The 18453-nt window shown below is 39.8% G+C and overlaps 2 protein-coding genes across 6 annotated transcripts in view; one reads left to right on the plus strand and one right to left on the minus strand.

Annotated features, from left to right (window-relative positions):
• Positions 1–18453, plus strand: part of LOC109453394 (uncharacterized) — a 29756-nt gene that overhangs the window by 523 nt on the left and 10780 nt on the right. For 4 of the 5 annotated variants that reach the window (XM_088800938.1, XM_088800941.1, XM_088800942.1 and 1 more), the window contains exons 2-3: positions 7564–7658; positions 15577–15742. In XM_088800938.1, the coding sequence (XP_088657064.1) occupies positions 15688–15742 (55 nt within the window). In that variant the 5' untranslated portion in view covers positions 7564–7658; positions 15577–15687. The remainder of the gene's footprint in view (positions 1–7563; positions 7659–15576; positions 15743–18453) is intronic. The other variant, XM_088800939.1, reaches the window with a different exon arrangement.
• On the minus strand, positions 11018–13533 carry LOC109453393 (double homeobox protein A-like). The gene is given in 2 exon segments (XM_074321309.2): positions 11018–12414; positions 12416–13533. Coding segments are annotated over 2 exon segments (531 nt in total). The 5' UTR covers positions 12667–13533; the 3' UTR covers positions 11018–12134.

The following is an 18453-nucleotide window of genomic DNA, read 5'->3' on the forward strand; positions in this document are numbered from 1 at the left end:
TGTTTCTAACATTAATTTGTAGTTATGCAAATAAACCATGAATATGTTCTCCTCCCTACACTGCCCCTAATCCCTGTCCCTTCGCAGAGGTAACCTCAGTGAGCGGTTAGGTGTGAATCTCCTCAGATCCTTTCCCACGTGTTCAGGTACAAACTTAGAACCTCCCCTGTGAAGCTTTACAAAGGTTCGTGAAGTCCCTTGAACCTCTGCCGTGGAATTTCCTAAGAGAGTGGATGAAGAAGAGGCCACCTTACACCAGTTTTTACTTGTTTCTGCAAATTCAAGTTGGTGAAACCATGAGTTTATAACATAATGACTAAAACCAAATTTGGGGCTGTAATACTCTTTCAGTGCAGGGTTTCTCGACCTCAGGAGTAGTACCCCGCCACCTCCCAAATCGTGACAATCTCTAATGTCTTTAGACATTGCCAAATGTCCCCTGGGGGGGGGGGGGGCAAAATCACCCTTAGTTACGGACTATGGCTTTAATCCTGTGCTTTCCAGAAGTAACTGCTCTTGAAGCTCCAACCACACAGATGGTCTCTCTGCTCCAGCCCTTTCCAGACCCAACGTTTACCTGCGTCCCTCTGGCTAGATCAGTAGCCCTTCTGTGCTGGCTCTCCTCATTCTCATCCGCCTTCAGGTCTCAGCTCAGTTAACCACCACCATCTCCAAAGAGCCTTCCCCTCTGCCCTAGGCTAATGGAAGTTCACCCAATCCCCCCAACCCCTCCCCCACCACACACAGTTACTCTCTCATTATTACTCCGTTTCCTTCTCTCATTATTACCCCGTTTCCTATAAATAGAAAATAAAATCTGGATTTTATTTTCTATTTATTAGTTAACCTGTTTTTCTTTCTCCACCACCTGGAATGTAAGTAAGCTTCATTAGCAACCTGATCTGTCAGAGTCACCGCAGGATTCCTAGTGCCCAGTACAGAGCCTGGCACACAGTGATCACTCAGTAAACATGGTGAACTGAAACAATAAATTAGCCTGTCTTCTAAGAATTCCTACGGAGTTTCTCCTACTCCTTCCCATCCTCATTCCCGGCTGGTTTCCTGGTAACCTTTGTTTAGAACTTGAATGGATGAATGAGCACTTCTTCTAGGAGCCATGGGTAAAGCCTTCATTTTGCCCACTGATTTATCAACTCCTTGAGGACACACTGCCCTGTATTATGTTCACTGAAGGTATTCAAATAGATAGTTGAATGAACTAATCCATGACTTAAGGAATAATAGCAGGCTATTAACAATTGATAGTGCTACAGGGGGCTTTAGAAATAATCAAAGTCTAGTCTCCTACTTTACAGATTAGAGTTTAAGTAATTTGCTCAAGGTCCCCCAGCTTATTAAGACACCACGTCACAAGCACAACGCATGGTCTCACACCTCTTATTTCAAGACTCTTTCTTATCTCCAGCCAGTCTAGTTTCTGATTACCTTCCTGTGAACCTGCCTTATTACTCAAACACAGAAATCCCAAGCCAAAGACTTGCTTCCTGTCACCTAAAAGCTTTTGAGCTTGTACTCTTCATCTTTTGTTTAAATCAGTCATAGGGATAATGGCCTAATGAACTCAAAAATGGTGTATGAGATTCAGACAATTTCCTACCTTCTTTTGTACCTTTTAAAGATAAGAAATTGGAAAGTGCCCCTGTCAAAGCAATGTATCTTGTTTGTTTTGGAAGGAAAACAATGTACATTGTGGTAGAAATTGATCATTGTTTAGAAATTTTCAAATAACCAGTTGTTAAAGTTTTGCCAAACCCTGTAAAATGTGAAACATGAAAATAGAGGAGGAAAATGTCTTCTTTGAGATGACTTTCATTGCCTAACGTTGACCTTTCTCTTTAGAGACATGTTTCATTTTACTCTATACCTGAAACAGTTGTCATGCTTCATTAATCGGTCTCTAGTTATACCCTTGTTTTTTGAGAACTAAAGACCATTTTTCCTCCTCAGTTAAAAGAAATTCAGGTTCTTTCTTTTTTGATCATTTTCTATAGGCAATACCTATTAGTAGAGTCTTAGCGAGTCCTGCTGTCAGCTTTTAGAATCTTGGAGTTTCTTCTGAGGCATCTGACAGCACAGTGTCACTGAAAGTAGAGATACCGTTTGTCTGACTGATTGAAACTTTCCCCATCAAGTTCAGTTTCACCTTGGAAATCTTCTCCGAAACATGGTTTACTTGAGGGTTATCAAAATAGACATATTGAATATAAAATATATTCCCAGGAGGACATTTCTAGATGTGTCTCCCTCTTCAGTGTGGGAGTATACAATCGTGATACCAAATACAGAGAAAAGAGATTGGGGTGGAGGAAGCAGCTAAGTAGGAAGGATGGATTCTTTATCCTATTTGCATTCAACTTTTATTAGAACTCTTAAAATCATAATTTCCAGTCATCATAAAGCAGACACAACCGTATTTATTCATTCATCAAGCATTTATTTTGCACCTACCATTTATAAAGCTCTCTGCTTGGCATTGTGGGGACCAGAGAGATAACGACTGGTCCCACGCTGTGGAAGTTTATAGTTTAGTAAGAGAGGGAGAGCTGTAAACACATTACTCACATAGAAAATAGTTTGTAAATATTAATGGAGCTATAAATTATATGATAATGTAGAAAAGAAAGCTATGCATTCTGAATAGGGAATCGAGACAGATTCACAAAGGAGTTGGCATTTTAGGAGGACAGCATGTGCATAAAATTTCCTTTGCTCGTTCTTTGACAATGGTTAGACTACTTCAGACCAATAAAAGCAGACATTTGCCAACCGCTTTAGAAGTAGGAAAGAAAAGGAGGTGTAAAATCCTTTCTTTCCACTCCTGGCAGTAACATGCTTCTGAAAGCTGAATGTTGCCTTTGCAATCCCAAGTGCCTCACTTATGTTTAAGAGAAGAGCTGAAAAGAGAGAGTCTTTTTTCGTCTTTGTCTTCTTCCTCACTAAGGTTAAGTCAAAGGTGGCTTTTTCATGCTAGCTGCATTATTTCAAGCCTTCTTGTTTCTGCATTAGGGTGTTATTTTATCCTCGTCTCCATTGGGGCATGCAATAGCCATGTGACTTTTTTTTTTTCGTCAGTGGTGTTTATAAATGTGTTTATGAATGTCACTCCGGGGGCCTAAAATTTTAAGTATTACTGAGAAGGAAAGAAAGGCAAACTGATTTAGAGAACTGAAGTTTTGAATCAAGCCTCTGTGTAAATTGCCATATTGCTTAACTTATTTAGGATATTTGTTAGAAAGGCAAAGATAAAGGACTGCCAACTTGGCTTTAGCTTCTGAACTTGATCCATTCTTTGGCAGCCAAAGAGAAGCCAGTCAATGTGATATAAGTTCCGACTGTAAGGTCTAAATATGAGCTCATAGTACTTCTGCTTACACACTGTCAACCTACAAAACATAATTCCATGTGAAGGTGGCAATTTATTATGCCTTCATGCCCACTGAAGAGTTGCATATCAATGTCTGCATCTTTTGAATTGACTTTTTCTTACTGGCAGAAGAATCTCCACGTGGGTTGTGTGTTTCTGGGGGGAAAGCCCAGGGTTTAATGAATTTGGACTGGAAATGACAGGAGATGTCAGTGACAGGCCTGCGTGAGTTCCCCCACTAAGAAATGAGGTCATGGGAGGTACTGAATTCTCAAACATTATAGAAATGTTCTATTTGGCTACTTGGTTCGGTTTTCTGCTGACTGTGAAGTTTTGGTGACATGTAAAATGATGTTATTCCTCTTAATGTTTATCATTTAATAGAAAAGTTTCAAATGAAATAGATTTTAAACTGACCTTCCTTGATTGCTGCTTCGTACATCTGCACAGAGATCTGAGACGAGGCAATGCTCAAACTTTACCACACTACTGACAGCCCATATTTTGAGGCTCTTTATTTTCTATACATTTTGATGCTTGGAAAATGACAGTTACCAAAAAAATGGCACAGAACTTCTGTGAGATCATAGTGCCGTCTCAGCCCCCAAAAGGGCTTTTCCCCCCCCCCTTAGTTTATACTCATCTAATGATAAGTGTGGAAGTACTAATGGCCTCTGATTAAGAAGATCCCTAATTTAAGATTCAGAATACTTCTGATCTTAGCATGATCTGAATATAATAAGACAGCTGAGGCAGGCTTTTGTAACATCTCATTAAACAAATAAACTCAAACCAAGTCCTTCCTACCCAGACAAAGATTAAACAACTGGAAAGTGAGTAAGACATCACAGGAAAATTACTTACACAGCTTCAAGAATGGAAGGAGAAAGGATTGGAAGAAGGCATCATTTAGAGGTTTACACCTAAGTAAACTATCCCAGAAAGCCAGATTTCTGTGCAAGTCCTATTCTGAAATGTCCCAGCGGCTGTCTTAACCCTGGTCACATCAGTACACAGCACAGAAAGATGTATTATAGTAAGAGACATTGGGAGAATTCAAAAGTATGACCTTATCAATAACCTGTGGACATTTCCCATCCCCTTTATCTGTTGGAAAGTATCTAGACATAGGACGTGTTTAATAAACACATATTGAGTGAATGCACATATGTTGTTGAAAGAATCCAAAATATTATCCAAGCAATTAACTGGGACGTGTTCACATTCTACGTAATAGAGTTGATCTTTGAAAAGATGCACGCCAAGTTCCTATTTCTTTGATTGTATTATTTTTTCCATTTATCCCAATTTGAAACCATTGTATTTTTCTGTGAACCTTTTTATTCAAGTATAGTGTGCATACAGAAAACCGTCCTCTCTTTAAAGAGTACTTTTTATTGACGTAGACATAAAATTCACTACTTTAAAGTGTACAAATCAGTGGTTTGGTGACACAGTCTTATATTTTCCTTTAGTTCTTTAGTCTATGGTTTCCATTACTTCTTTGAACATATTTATAAGCAGATGTAAAGTCTTTGTCTAGTAAGTTCAATGTTTGAGCTTCCTCAGGGACAGTTTCTCTTGGCTGTGTGTGTGTGTGTGTGTGTGTGTGTGTGTGTGTGTGTACTTTCTTGTTTCTTTGCATGTCTTGTAATTTTTATTGAAAACTGGACGTTTAAAATAATATAGTGTGGCAACTCTGGAAATCAGATTTTCCTCCTCTCCAGGACTTGTTGCTTGTTTACTGACTTTCCTGAGTAAATTCTGTAAAATCTGTATTCTTTGTTATGCGTGGCTAGAAGTCTCTGCTTGAAAACCATTCTCTTTTATGCTTCCTTTTTCATCTATCTCACATATAATCACTTGCCAAGGTTTATCAGTTTGTATTTACTTATTTATTTATTTATTTATTTATTTATTTATTTTCAATTACAGTTGACATTCAGCATTATTTTATATTAGTTTCAGGTATACAGCATAGTGGTTAGACATTTATATAATTTACGAAGTGATCCCCCCGATTAGTCCAGTACCCATCTAGCACTATACATGGTTATTTCAGTAGTATTGACTATATTCCCTATGCTGTACTTTACATCCCCTTGACTATTTTGTAAGTACCAATTTATACTTCTTAATCCCTTCACTTTTTTCACCCACCCCCCTAACTCCCCCTCCATCCAGCAATCATTGGTTTGTTCTCTGTAGCTATGAGCCTGTTTCTGTTTTGTTTGCTCAAGGTTTATCAGTTTTAATTACATAACGTTTCTGCCATTATTCCCTCTTTTCATTCTCATCGCACCACTCTATCTCAGGTCCCCGTTACTTCTTACCTTGACTACTATAGAAATATGTAAACTGAGCAACTCATTTCTAGCTCTCTGATTTAAACTTTACTGGTTTTCTTTCTAAATATGGTTTAATCATTGTCTTCTTCCTCACCAAGTAAAATTTTTTCCAAAAATGGAAGGGTGATTGCATTGGAGGAGACAGACCCATATTGGTAAACAGGGAAGAATCTTTTGGCAAAGGAGTGACTGTAGATACTAGTGTGGGAAGTGACTGATGGCATAAAGTTCTAGAGGAAGTAGGAGGGAATTGGACCAGGAACTCCTGCCTTGGAAACAAGGAGGGGGCCTTTATCCTCTCAGACAAGATTGAAGGTGCTAAGGATACCAACTTAAGTGCAATCACGTACCAAAACTCTGCTCCTTTGCATCTCCTTCCTCACTTTGTTATTGATGTCATAAAGTACATGTTTTTCTACTTTGTATCTATTAACATAGCTTTATAGTTATAGCTTATACTTTTACTTTTTAAATTATATACAAGAATTATAAGGGATCCACACACCACTATTATAATATTACAGGATTCTGTATATGTCTATATAATTTTCTCTTATCAGAGAGCCTTGTATTTTCATATACTTTCATGTTGCTGTCCTTTTGTTTCAACTTGAAAGTATTCCTTTATTGAAAGTATCCCTTGAAAGTATTTCTTATAAGGCAGGTCTAGTGGTGATGTATTCCCTCAGTTTTTGTTTTTCTGGGAAGATATCTATTTCTCCTTCATTTTTGAAGGAGAGTCCTAGCAGACATAGTATTCTTGCTTGGCAGCTTTCTTCTTTCAGCACTTTGAATATACCTTTTCACTCTGGTTTGCAAAGTTTCTGCTTAGAAATCTGCAGATACTCTTATGGGAGATTCTATGTATGTGAAAAGTTGCTTTTCTCCTACTGCTTTCAAGATTCTCTCCATGTCTTTGACTTTTGACAGTTTGATTATAATGTTTCTTCGTGTGGGCCTCTTTGTGTTCATCTTTTTGGAGTGCTTTCAGCTTCTTGAATTTGCATGTGCATTTCCTTCCTCAGATTTGGAAAGTTTTCAGCCCTTATTTCTTCAAGTACGCATTCTCCTCTCTTCTCTCTTCTCCTTCTGGGATTTTCAATATGTGTATATAAGTTATCTTATTAGTATTCCATAAGTACCTTAGGTTTTCATTACTTTTTTTTTTTCCATTCCTTTGACTCAGTAATTTAAATGATCTATCTTCAAGTTTTCTGATTCTTTATTCTGCTTGATCAAGTCTGTTATTGAACTCCTCTGGTGAATTTTCCACTTCAATTAGTGTATTCTTTAGCTTCAGAATTTCTGCTTGGTTCTTTTTTATAGTTTCTATCTCTTTGTTTTTGACATTCTCATTTTGTTCATGTATCATTTTCCTGATTTCATTTAGTTGTCTAGCTGTGCTCTCTTGTAGCTCATTGAGCTCCTTTAAGATGATTATTTTGATTTTTTTTTTTGTCAGGTAATTCATAGATCTTTTTTTTTTAAAGGTTCTATTTTATTTTTTATTTTATTTTATTATTTTATTGTTGAATGGTGTCTTTCTCCAGGGCCCATCAGCTCCAAGTCATTGTCCTTCAATCTAGTTGTGGAGGGCGCAGCTCAGCTCCAAGTCCAGTTGCTGTTTTCAATCTTTAGTTGATATTCAGTATTATTCAACTTCGGCTTCAGGTGTACAGTGCAGTGGTCAGTAATCTACTCGTCAGACTTGGGTTACTCAAACCCTGCACCATCCATGAAGAGGTCTCCCTAATAAGACAAGTATCCATCGGATACCCTACAAAATCTTTACAACATTATTGATTATATCCCTCAAACTGTCTTTTGTAGAACAATCTACCTTATGGTGAGCACTTGTTTCTGTACATCTGAGACCCTGGGCCACATGGCATGAATTTGACCTGTGTGGAACTGAAGACTAATAGGTAAGGTCAGTTACACAGGGTCTGCATGCCTCTGTGACTAACCCCTAATAAAAATCCTGGACACCAAGGGTCAGGTGAGCTACTCTGGTTGCTAACACTTTGCATATGTTGTCACCCATCATTGCTGGGAGAATTAAGCACTGTTTGGGAAGCTTGCAAAGTACAATTGGAAGCTTGCCCCTGGCTTCTCCTGGGCTTCGTTCTATGTGACTTTCCTTGTTTGGTTCCAATCTGTATACTTTCACTGTGTTAATTGTAACCATGAGTATAACAGCTTTTCCCACATTTTATGAGTCCTTCTAATGAATTATTGAAACTGAGGATGGTCTTGGGGATCATTCATATTGAACTAGCTAATCTGTCATACGGCTGCAGTTAGGCCACATGTCTCTTAGGATCAAGCATAAATCCATTTCAACACACATTTAATGAATGCCTTTTATTTGCTAAGTGCTAGGAAAGCACTTGCGCGCGTGCGCACACACACACACACACACACACACACACACACACACTTCAGAGATAAATAAGATCGTGCCTTGGGCTACAACTTTGGCATAGGCCTCTCCAGCCTTCTGAATCTAAGTGGTAGAAATCGTGTATACAGGAGATACTCTTTCTTTCTTATGGTTTCCGATTTACTTTACCCATCACATCATTCTATGTCTTATTCTTCTGCATTTTTAAAGGGATACTTTGCTTTTGCACAGTATTGCTTTGCTTAAAGGGAATACTTTGTTTGCAAGGTAATAACTTTTTTGTGTTAATTTTTGAAATTTATTTTTAAAAGTCGTATTTCTTGAAATAAAATTTATATACAATAAAACTCACTCTTTATAAACATACAGTTGTGAGTTTTGACAAATGTATACCACCACATCAAGATACAAAACATTTCCAAAATAATATTGAATGTCAACTGTAACTGAAAAATAAAAATTAAAAAATGTGAATATAATTTAAAAAAAAGATACAAAACATTTCTATCACCCTGAAAAGTTTCCTCATGCTCCTTTTTGGTCAAGTCCCCTCTCCTTACCTTCTCTGGAACTGCCTAATGTTATTTCAAATGGCTTTGCCATTGTGCATTTCCAGCAGCAAGTATGAGACTTCCAGTTGTTACTCATCCTCATCACCACTTAGTGTTTCCAGTTTTTTCTAATTTTAGCCACACACAAGGTGTGTAGTGGTCGCTCATTGTGGTTTTCATTTGTATTTTTTTAATGACTGATAATGCTGAGCATCTCTTCTTACGCTTATTTGCCATTTCTCTATCTTTGGTGAAGTGTATGTTCAAATCTTTTATCCAGTTTTCAACTGGGCTGCTTATCTTCTTAAGGAATTATTAGTGTTCTTTATACAGAGGGTGCCAAAAAAATGTATACACATTTTAAGAAAGGAAAAAACTGTATTAAAATTGTAATACTCAATATATAGTGATAACAAAAGATGAATACAAGTCATGTATATACATTTTTTTGGCACCCGCTGTATATTCTGGATACAAGTTCTTTATCCTAAATGTGTTTTGCAGCTATTGTTTCCCAGTCTGTGGCTTGTCTTTTCATTTTCCTGCAAATGTCTTTTGATGAACAATCTCTAAATTTTAGGAAAACCAATTTATCAATGTTTTTAATGGTTACTGTTTTTGTCTCCTAAGAAGACTTTGCCTAACCTAGGATCAGAATTTTTTTTTCTCTAGATGTTTTATAATTTTAGCACTTACGTTTTGGCCAGTGATCTACATTGAGTTAATAATTGTTTCTGATGCAAGTCAAACGTTGAGGCTCATCTTCTGCATATGGGTACCTTGTTGCTCTAGCACCATTTATTTAAAAGACTTTTCCTTTCCCCCATTGAATTATGTTGGCAACTCTGTAGAAAAGTAATTGAGCCTACATATGTGAGCCTCTCTGTCCAGTTCCTTTGGTCTATATATCTATCCTTGTGCTTTTTCTGATTTTGACTACCATAGTTTATAGTACATCTTAAAATAGGTAGTAAAGGCCTTTCAACTTCATCATGCTCTTTCAAATTGTTTTGGCTATTCTAGGTTCTTTGCTTTTCCCTATTCATTTTAGAATCAGCTTGTCAATTTCTTCAAAATTGCCTGCTGAGATTTTGATTGGGAAATGACTGAATCTCTAAATTGGTTGGGGGAACTAACATCTTAACACTATTGTGTCTTCTAATGTTTGAACATGGACTATCTCTCCACATGTTTAGGTCTTCTTTAATTTTTTTCAGCAGTGTTTTATAGTCTTCAGTGTACAGGTCTTACGCATATTTTGTTAAATTAATCCCTAAGTATTTCATGTTTGTTGATGCTGATTTAAATGTCATTTTTTAATTTCAATTTTTAATTGTTCGTTGCTAGTATAAAGAAACAGAATGGATTTTGTATATCTCATATACTTTGTATATTTTTGTATTTTATATACTTTGTATATTTTTGTTTATTTTTAAATGAAACTGACACAACTGGATTCTAATACCCTGAGAGTGTCAAAAAGATTACATATTCCCTTTGCTTGTTTAGGCTTTATTTTCCTTTGACTTCATATTCTTTAAAAATATATGTGCCTGCCTCATCTATTTTAACACAAAACAGTCATATAATGCTTAATATTTGATGAGTACAACTATTTATATCATAGTACTATTATTGTCTCAACTTGCAGATGAGGAAACAGACATGGAAAAATTAAATTATTTGCCAAGGTCCCACAGCTAATAAATGGCAAGATTGAGATTTGGTTTCTGGCTTTTGAGTCCATGCTTTAAATCAGCAGCTTTCAAATGTTTTGGTCTCAGGACACTTTATATTCTGAAAAATGAATTAACCAAAATGTACATGGACCTACAAAGAGCATTGAATATCTAAGAAATCATGATAAATTAAAAAAAATATTAAACAAATTACTGGTTCTCAAAAGTTGCAGGGCTTAACCAGCATATATCAAGCTTTACTATAAATCTATAGTAATTAACACTGAGTACTTTTAGAGAAAGGATAGCATACACTACTGGAACAGAATAAAGGGTCCATAAATAGACCCACAGATGTACCATCATTTGTTGCTTAATGACAGGGATATGTTCTGAGAAATGCATTGTTAGATGATTTTGTCACTGGGCGAACTTCATAGAGTGACTTACACAAACCTAGATGGTATTGCCTACTACCACCTAGGCTATATGGTATAAGCTCCTAGGCTATAAATCCGTTCAGCACGTTACTATACTGAATACTGTAGGCAACTGTAACATAATGGTAAGTATGTGTGTATCTAAACATAGAAGATATACAGTAAAAACATAGTATGAAAGATAAAATATGGTTCACCTGTACAGGGCACTTCCCCTGAATGGAGCTTACAGGACTGGAAGCTGCTCTGGGTGAGTCAGTGAGTGAGTGGTGAGTGAATGTGAAGGTCCAGGACACAACTGTCCACTGCTGTAGACTCTATAAACACTCTACACTTAGGCTGCACTAAATATATATAAAAAATTTTTTTCTTCAGTAATAAATTAATCTTAGTTTACCATAACTTTTTTTACTTTAGTGTATGAACTTTAATTTTTTTAACTTTTCGACTCTTTTGTAATAACAGCTTAAAACACATTGTACAACTGTACAAAAATATTTTTTTTTTTTTTTTTTTACTTAAAAATGATATGAATAAGTTTATTTTCATTTTCTTTGACATCTGCTGAAGTGTGGAGCCAGGCTCCATTGGGTAGGGCTGTGTGGTGCCTTGTATTTGTCTGCTTCCTAAAGTTGTGTTTACTATCTCCAGAAGGCCCAGCTTCTCGAGAAGCTGAAAGTATACTTAGAAGGGTATGTTCCCAGGATGAGAGAGATTTGGAGCCCAGGCTGATGACATCAGATTTATCTCTTGGTCCATTGTGTTCTGGCTTCAGAGAAATAAGACAGGTGCTGGGGCCGGCCCGGTGGCTCAGGCGGTTAGAGCTCCGTGCTCCTAACTCCGAAGGCTGCCGGTTCGATTCCCACATGGGCCAGTGGGCTCTCAACCACAAGGTTGCCAGTTCAATTCCTTGAATCCCGCAAGGGATGGTGGGCAGTGCCCCCTGCAACTAAAATTGAACACTGCACCTTGAGCTGAGCTGCCGCTGAGCTCCCAGATGGCTCAGTTGGTTGGAGCCTGTTCTCTCAACCACAAGGTTGCCGGTTTGACTCCCGCAAGGGATGGTGGGCTGTGCCCCCTGCAACTAGCAACAGCAACTGGACCTGGAGCTGAGCTGCGCCCTCCACAACTAAGACTGAAAGAACAACAACTTGAAGCTGAACAGAACCCTCCACAACTAAGATTGAAAGGACAACAATTTGACCATTGTTCCCCAATAAAGTCCTGTTCCCCTTCCCCACTAAAATCTTTAAAAAAAAGAAATAAGACAGGTGCTAATGAGATTGGTGCCATTTGGTGTAATTTCTGTACTTTGAACTCCCTTGTCTCAGAGATTTCGTTCCTGGTCCTGTTTCTGTTCTAAGGGCTCATCAAGTTCTCTTTTTTTCTGTAGATGGAATCTAGATCTTTGATTTTGAAACCAAATTTGGACTCTTGACTCTGGATCCCCAAATTCTTTAGCAAGTTGCTCTCTGGAATCAATCCCAGGATAAGGGTTGTTTGTAAATGCTGTGATGAGGGTGTGTAACTGGGAGGAAGTATAGCTGGTACAACACCGTCTGTCTTCTCTACCATGAATCTTCTCTTCAGGGTGATCTTGGTCTTGGCGTGCTTCTGTCCTTCTCAGGCTCTGATCTTTTCTGAACTCGGTGCCTAGCTCTTCGATTCTGAAACCAAATTTGGATTCTAGACTCTTCAGTGTTGATTTCTAAAGCAAGGTTTCGTTTGGTAGCATCACCTGGGTAAGGTGTTTGATTGAATGCTTTGATGAGGATATTCAACTGGTCTTCTGTGAATTTGGTGCGGTTACGTCTATAATTCCTTGCTGTGATCTTGTTTGGAGAGTTGTTTTGGGCCATGTTGGAATAGAGTCCTGACGCTTTCAACCGGGCCAAAATATTTTCTTTATATCCACATTCTATAAGCTTTTTCTTTTAAAAATTTTTTTTAATCTTTTTTACTTTTAAAATTTTTTTGTTAAGAACTAAGATACAAACACACACACATGAGCTTAGGCCTCCACAGGGTCAGGATCATCAATATCACTGTCTTCCACCTCCACATCCTGTCCCACTGGAAGGTCCTCAGAGGCAGTAACACCCATGGAACTGTCATCTCCTATGATAACAATGCCTTCATCTGGAATATGTCCTGAAGGACCTGTCTGAGGCTCTTCTCGAGGCGGTGTCACTCTTTTTAGAAATATGTTCATGGTGGTTTGTTTGGTTTGTGTCTTTTATTCATCATAGATTTTCTTGAAAGCAGATAATGCACTATGAACATTCCTCTCTAATGAAAACCTTTCCGTGGTGTCCATGTTTTCAAACTTTCTAAGGAGCTTGTTGAGGTCTGAAAAAGTTCTCCTATACCCTTCACTGTGAATTTTCTTGGAGGTTCTTTTTCTTTTCCTGCCCTTTCCTTTTCTCTTGCCTCTTCTTCAGTTATGGTTCCTGTTACAGGTTCAACAACCTCTCATTAGTCAGTTCCTGGGGAACCACCTCTAGGAACTCCCCAGTAGCATAAAGTTGTTTGCCATCTCCCACAGCCGTTGATTTTTGCAACTTTTGCTCTGTGATGTTATGATGGCCACAACAGCTACGACATCACAGGGTGATAAGAATTTTTTAGCTCCATTATAATCTTATGAGACCACCATCGTATATGTGGTCCATCATTGACCAAAACGTCATTGTATGTCTCATGACTATATGCTTTCTTGATTTACATCAAAGGTGTTACAGTAATTACCTAGGGGAATGATGTTGGAACAACTGGTTGTGTATGCAGAAAAATGAAGCCTGACCCTTAACTCAAAATATATACAAAAATTAGTTTTTGAAGTATACCATAGACCTAAATTCAAAAGCTAAAACAATCAAATTTCCAAAGAAAAACAAGGAGAATATTTTCCAGATACTGGAGTAGGTAAAGATTCCTTAATCAGATCATAAAATGCACTAAATAAAAAAGGAAACTTGATAAATTGGACTTAATTAAAATTAAGACTATCTGGTCATCAAGACATTAAGAAAGTAAATAGGCAAGCTAGAGATTGACAAAGAATACATAGAATATACAAAGAACTCCTAGAAATCAATGAAAGACATTGAATTTTCTCCCCTTTCTCCAACCTCCCCTCCCCCCCCACATTGAATTTTAAAATGAGCAAAAGACTTGAATAAGTATTTCATGAAAGAGGATATTCAAATGGCCAATAAACACATTAAAAGGTACTCGGAATAATATCAAAGAAATGCAGATTAAAACTACAATAACACATTCAGCAGAATGGCTAAAAAGTTTTTAAACTATCATTATCAAGTGTTGCTGAAGATGTGAAGTAACTGGAACTCTTATACATTATTATTTGACAGTTTCTTATAAAGCCAAACATACAACTGTGGCAGCCAGCAATTTTACATCTAGGCATAAGCTCAAGAAAAATTAGTTTAAATGTCCACCAATATACTTGTACAAGAATGTTCATAGCAGCTTTATTCATTATAACCAAAAATTGGACAAAATCCATGTATCTATTAACAGGAAAATAAAACTATGTGATATAGTCATATAATAGAATACTACCAACAATAATAAATATGAATAGACTACTAATACACAAAACAACATGGATGAATCTCAAAAACGCTATGCTGAGAGAAAAAAGGCCAGACACAAAAGAATACAAATTATATGATTCCATTCACATGAAGTCCAACAACAAGCAAAACTAACTTACGATGATAGAAATCAGAATGATGGTTACCTCTGGTGGATGGGCTACTGAATGAATGAAGTACAGGGAGTCCTTCCAGGGTAATGGGAATGGCCTGTATCTTGAACTGGGTGGAGGTTACATGGTGTATACATATGTAAAAATTAATTGAGCTGTGTTTAAGATTTGTGTGCTTTACTATATGTAAATTATACCCATTAAATTATTCAAAATGGCTGTTTTAAAGAAACTCAATGAGCTCAAAGAAAACATAGAAAAACAATTCAGTGAAATCAGGAAAACAAAACATGAACAAAACAAGTTTAATAAAGATAGAAAAGAACCATTCTGTAGCTGAAGAATAAAGTGAATGAAATGAAAAATGTAATAGTGTCAACATCAGAATGAATCAAGCAAAAGAAATAATCTGTGAGAAAGAAACAGGAACTTTTAAATTATCTAGTCAGGGAGCAAAAAGAATAAAAAGGGGGCCGGCCCGGTGGCTCAGGTGGTTGGAGCCTGTGCTCCTAACTCTGAGGTCGCCAGTTCGATTCCCACATGGGCCAATGAGCTGTGCCCTCTACAGCTAAGATTATGAACAACGGCTCTCCCTGGAGCGGGGCTACCGTGAGCAGCCGGAGGGTCTGTGTGGGCTGCTGCTGGCTTCTGTGTGCTGCCGTGGGCTGCTGTGGGCTGCTGTGTGCTGCCATGAGTGGCTGGCAGCCATTGTGAGTGGCCAACAGCCGAGGAGAATAAACGGGGTAACCTAGTACATTCTAAAAAGCCTGCAACAGTCCGTTTGGATTGATAGCGGTTATGGCTCTGAGAACAAGGAATTTTGGGGTGGATTATATTTTCTGGGTACTGTACTTGCTGGGTGTTTGGTATTACTACTGTAAGTAAATAACTGGAGGGCTTTCCTCTCAGCCGTCATAGTGCTTCACCCAGTAGCTCTCTAGGATACGAAGGGCCGTGGTAATAGGCAGTGGAGCGTTTCTGCATCCACTGTTTTAGCAAGGAATCCCAACATTTTTTTGGTTCAATTTTTTAACAGGAGTTAACTGAAGTGAGCAAGGATTTGGAGCTGTTTGGAGCCTGAGTGGCAGATGAAACCAACTTCTTGGGGTCCAAGTGTGAGCTGCACCCCGAAGGCTGCTGCAGCAGGATGCCCGGACAGCACATAGAGCACCTTCACCCCTGCGCAGCTGAGGGGATCTCAGGTACGGGGTCCCTAATCGCTCAGAGAACATACTCCAGCTGCACGGAGGCTTTGGTGGCAGTTCCGGCCCCAGAAGCCGGGCTAGGCTGACTCAGTTGCTTTTCCCTCCACCTCCGGAGGGACGCCAGGTTGTAAGTAAGCAGACCTACCTCACTGAGTGCCAGAGCAACTCGACGTGCCTCCACTCTAAGCTATAAAGAAACAATTAACCACAGTTAATGGCCCATCATTTGTTATTTCTGTATTCTATTCCCGAGGCTCCCTCCTAAGTTATTACCCAGGAAGAAACATAAAACTGCACATAAAGCCGTGACTTTCATACAAACAGAAAAAGAACTCTTTTTTGCTTTATCTCCCTCTGATTTAAAACCATGGGTCTTCCTAGTTGGAGATGAGGTTCATTTCCAGGTGGGAAAGGCTGGGACTGTCTCGCACCATTATCTTGCAGACATTCATAGGAGATGGGCTACATAATTTGCAGGACCCAGTACCAAATGAAAACGTGGGTGTCCCTTGTTAAATATAGTAGGAATTTCAAGAGCGCATTAAATCAAGGGCAGGGTCTGAGGGAGGGCCCCGTGCCACGGCAGAGGCTGCTCACACGAAACGGTCTGAGTACTAGGAGGAGGCGACTCCACCCGAGGAGCTCAGGCACGAGCAGCTCCTCTGCTGGCAGAGTCTCTGCAGAGAAGGGAGGGGGAGACCCCGAGAAAGCACGGGGCAGCCGGCCAGGGTGCCACTTCTGGCCGGGAGTGCATGGTGTGGCCAAGGGCTGCGCTTTCTTGGTGCTCCTCCCGGTCCTGACCTCCTTGGGTTGGGGTTGAGGGGGTGTGAAGGGGAGGACAGTTTCTAGGCATGGAATTAGCCCTGTTTTATTTTCATTTAGTCAACCAATTTTTTTTTTTAACTGAAGGAGAATATGTCAAATTTAGATGAGTGACTTTTTTTGCCCTTTAAACCTGCTCCTCCCTTTTCTCCATCTTGGTAAGTGATCCACCTGGGTGGATGACTGTCCCCCCAGTGCATCGAGACAAAAACCGGGCATCATCTTTGACTGAGTCCTTTCCTTCTTTCCCCCACGCCGCTCGCTCAGTCTTATCAGGTCTACTTTCAGTGTCCCTCTTGAGGCTGCTCCTCTCCCCTCTGACACCACCATCTGTCATTTCTGGCCATGACTATGACAGCAGCCTCCTCCCCGACTGGCTTGAATCACGCAAACTAGAGTTAGGTCCTCATTCTGCTACTTGTTAGCTGGATGACCTTGGGTAGGGCTCTTCACCTTTTTGAGCCTCAGTTTCCTGATCTGTAAAGTGGGGATAATAATACCTATCTTAAAGCGTTGTCAGGATGAGTGACGCAAGTGGCTTAGCACACAGTACACGCTCAATGAATTAGCATCTTCCCTCTTTCCCCTTCAGGCCTTAGTTTACACATTACTTCCTTAGGGACCCCTCTCCTGACTTGCCACAGACTCAGTGCGGTTGCCACAGACTCAGTGTGGTTCCCACAGACTGCTCTGCAGCATTCGTCACACTTACCTACCTTCTCTCAACGGTCTTCTCCATGAAGACGAGGGTTCTGGCTGCCCCGCGTAGTGCGGTGGCTGCCGTGGAGGAGGAACTCATATTCTGCTGTTTGACTGCCATCCTCATACACAATCAAAGGTTCCCAGGCATGGGGTCCCTGTAGTGTTCCCCCTAACTGTAAGCAAGTGGGCAGATGGACACATTAACGTAAACAAACAATGGAGGCCAAGAGTATCCCACTAGTTTAATTTAAACCTAGAACCCTGGGCGCGATTCATCAATGAGATCCCTTCTATAAGAAGCAGACCTAGGTCAGCCTGCCCAAGGGAAGCCTGACAACAGCCAGGAAACCAGGAGCTCCAGGGCGGTGTAGCCAAACCTGGAGAATGCAGGGGGGCTGGGGCAAGGATGTGACAGCACTCGGGCAGGGGGACACTCCACCAGAAGGAAGGCAGGTGGAACTCCCTGGTTTGTTGACCCAGGGCCACCTGAGTGGTTGGGCCAACTCCTTCCTCCTCAGGCCTCGTCGGCTCCCCACCCAATGTCCCCACAGGGCCAGTTGCATGAGAGGTGTGCACACTGAGGGGACAGCGCCCTGAGAAACCCAAAGAGGCAGAGGGAGTGGGGAGGGCTGGTTTCTGGTTTAGCTTTGTGAAATACACGTGAAGTGCACACATGTAGAAAAGTACATAAAACATCTGTAGAGGTGGGTGGATTCTGTGAGCACCCATGAAACCCGTTATTCCAGGCAGCACGTGGAGCGTCACCGGCACTCCGGAAGCCCACGCAGCCTCCCAAGCTGCTCGCTCCATCCCCTAGAGACGACCAGGGCCCTGGCTTGTGGAATTACCATGCCTTTGCATCCCCAAATAATAGTTTTGTTTTGTCTGGTTTTGAACTTTTAAAGAATGGTGTCCCACTGCACATCATTTTTTCCCCATTCACTATTTTATGAAACTCATCCATGTGGCTCTGTGTGACTAGTTTATTCATTCATTGCTGTTACATTGTGAATGAAGTTTCACACATTATTTATCCCTTGTCCTGTTGATGGACATTTGTGCTGTTTCTGGCTTGTGCGTTTCCCATGCCTTAGTGAGAGGCTGTCCTGGAAGCTTGCCAAGGCCCTGGGAGTTTGGGAGTGGAAGGGAAAGGAGGGGAAGCAGCAGAAGCTGCTGTGGCATGG

Source organism: Rhinolophus sinicus, chromosome 9, assembly GCF_057876585.1.
Source record: "Rhinolophus sinicus isolate RSI-liver-muscle chromosome 9, RSI-T2T, whole genome shotgun sequence".
NCBI lineage: Eukaryota > Metazoa > Chordata > Mammalia > Chiroptera > Rhinolophidae > Rhinolophus > Rhinolophus sinicus.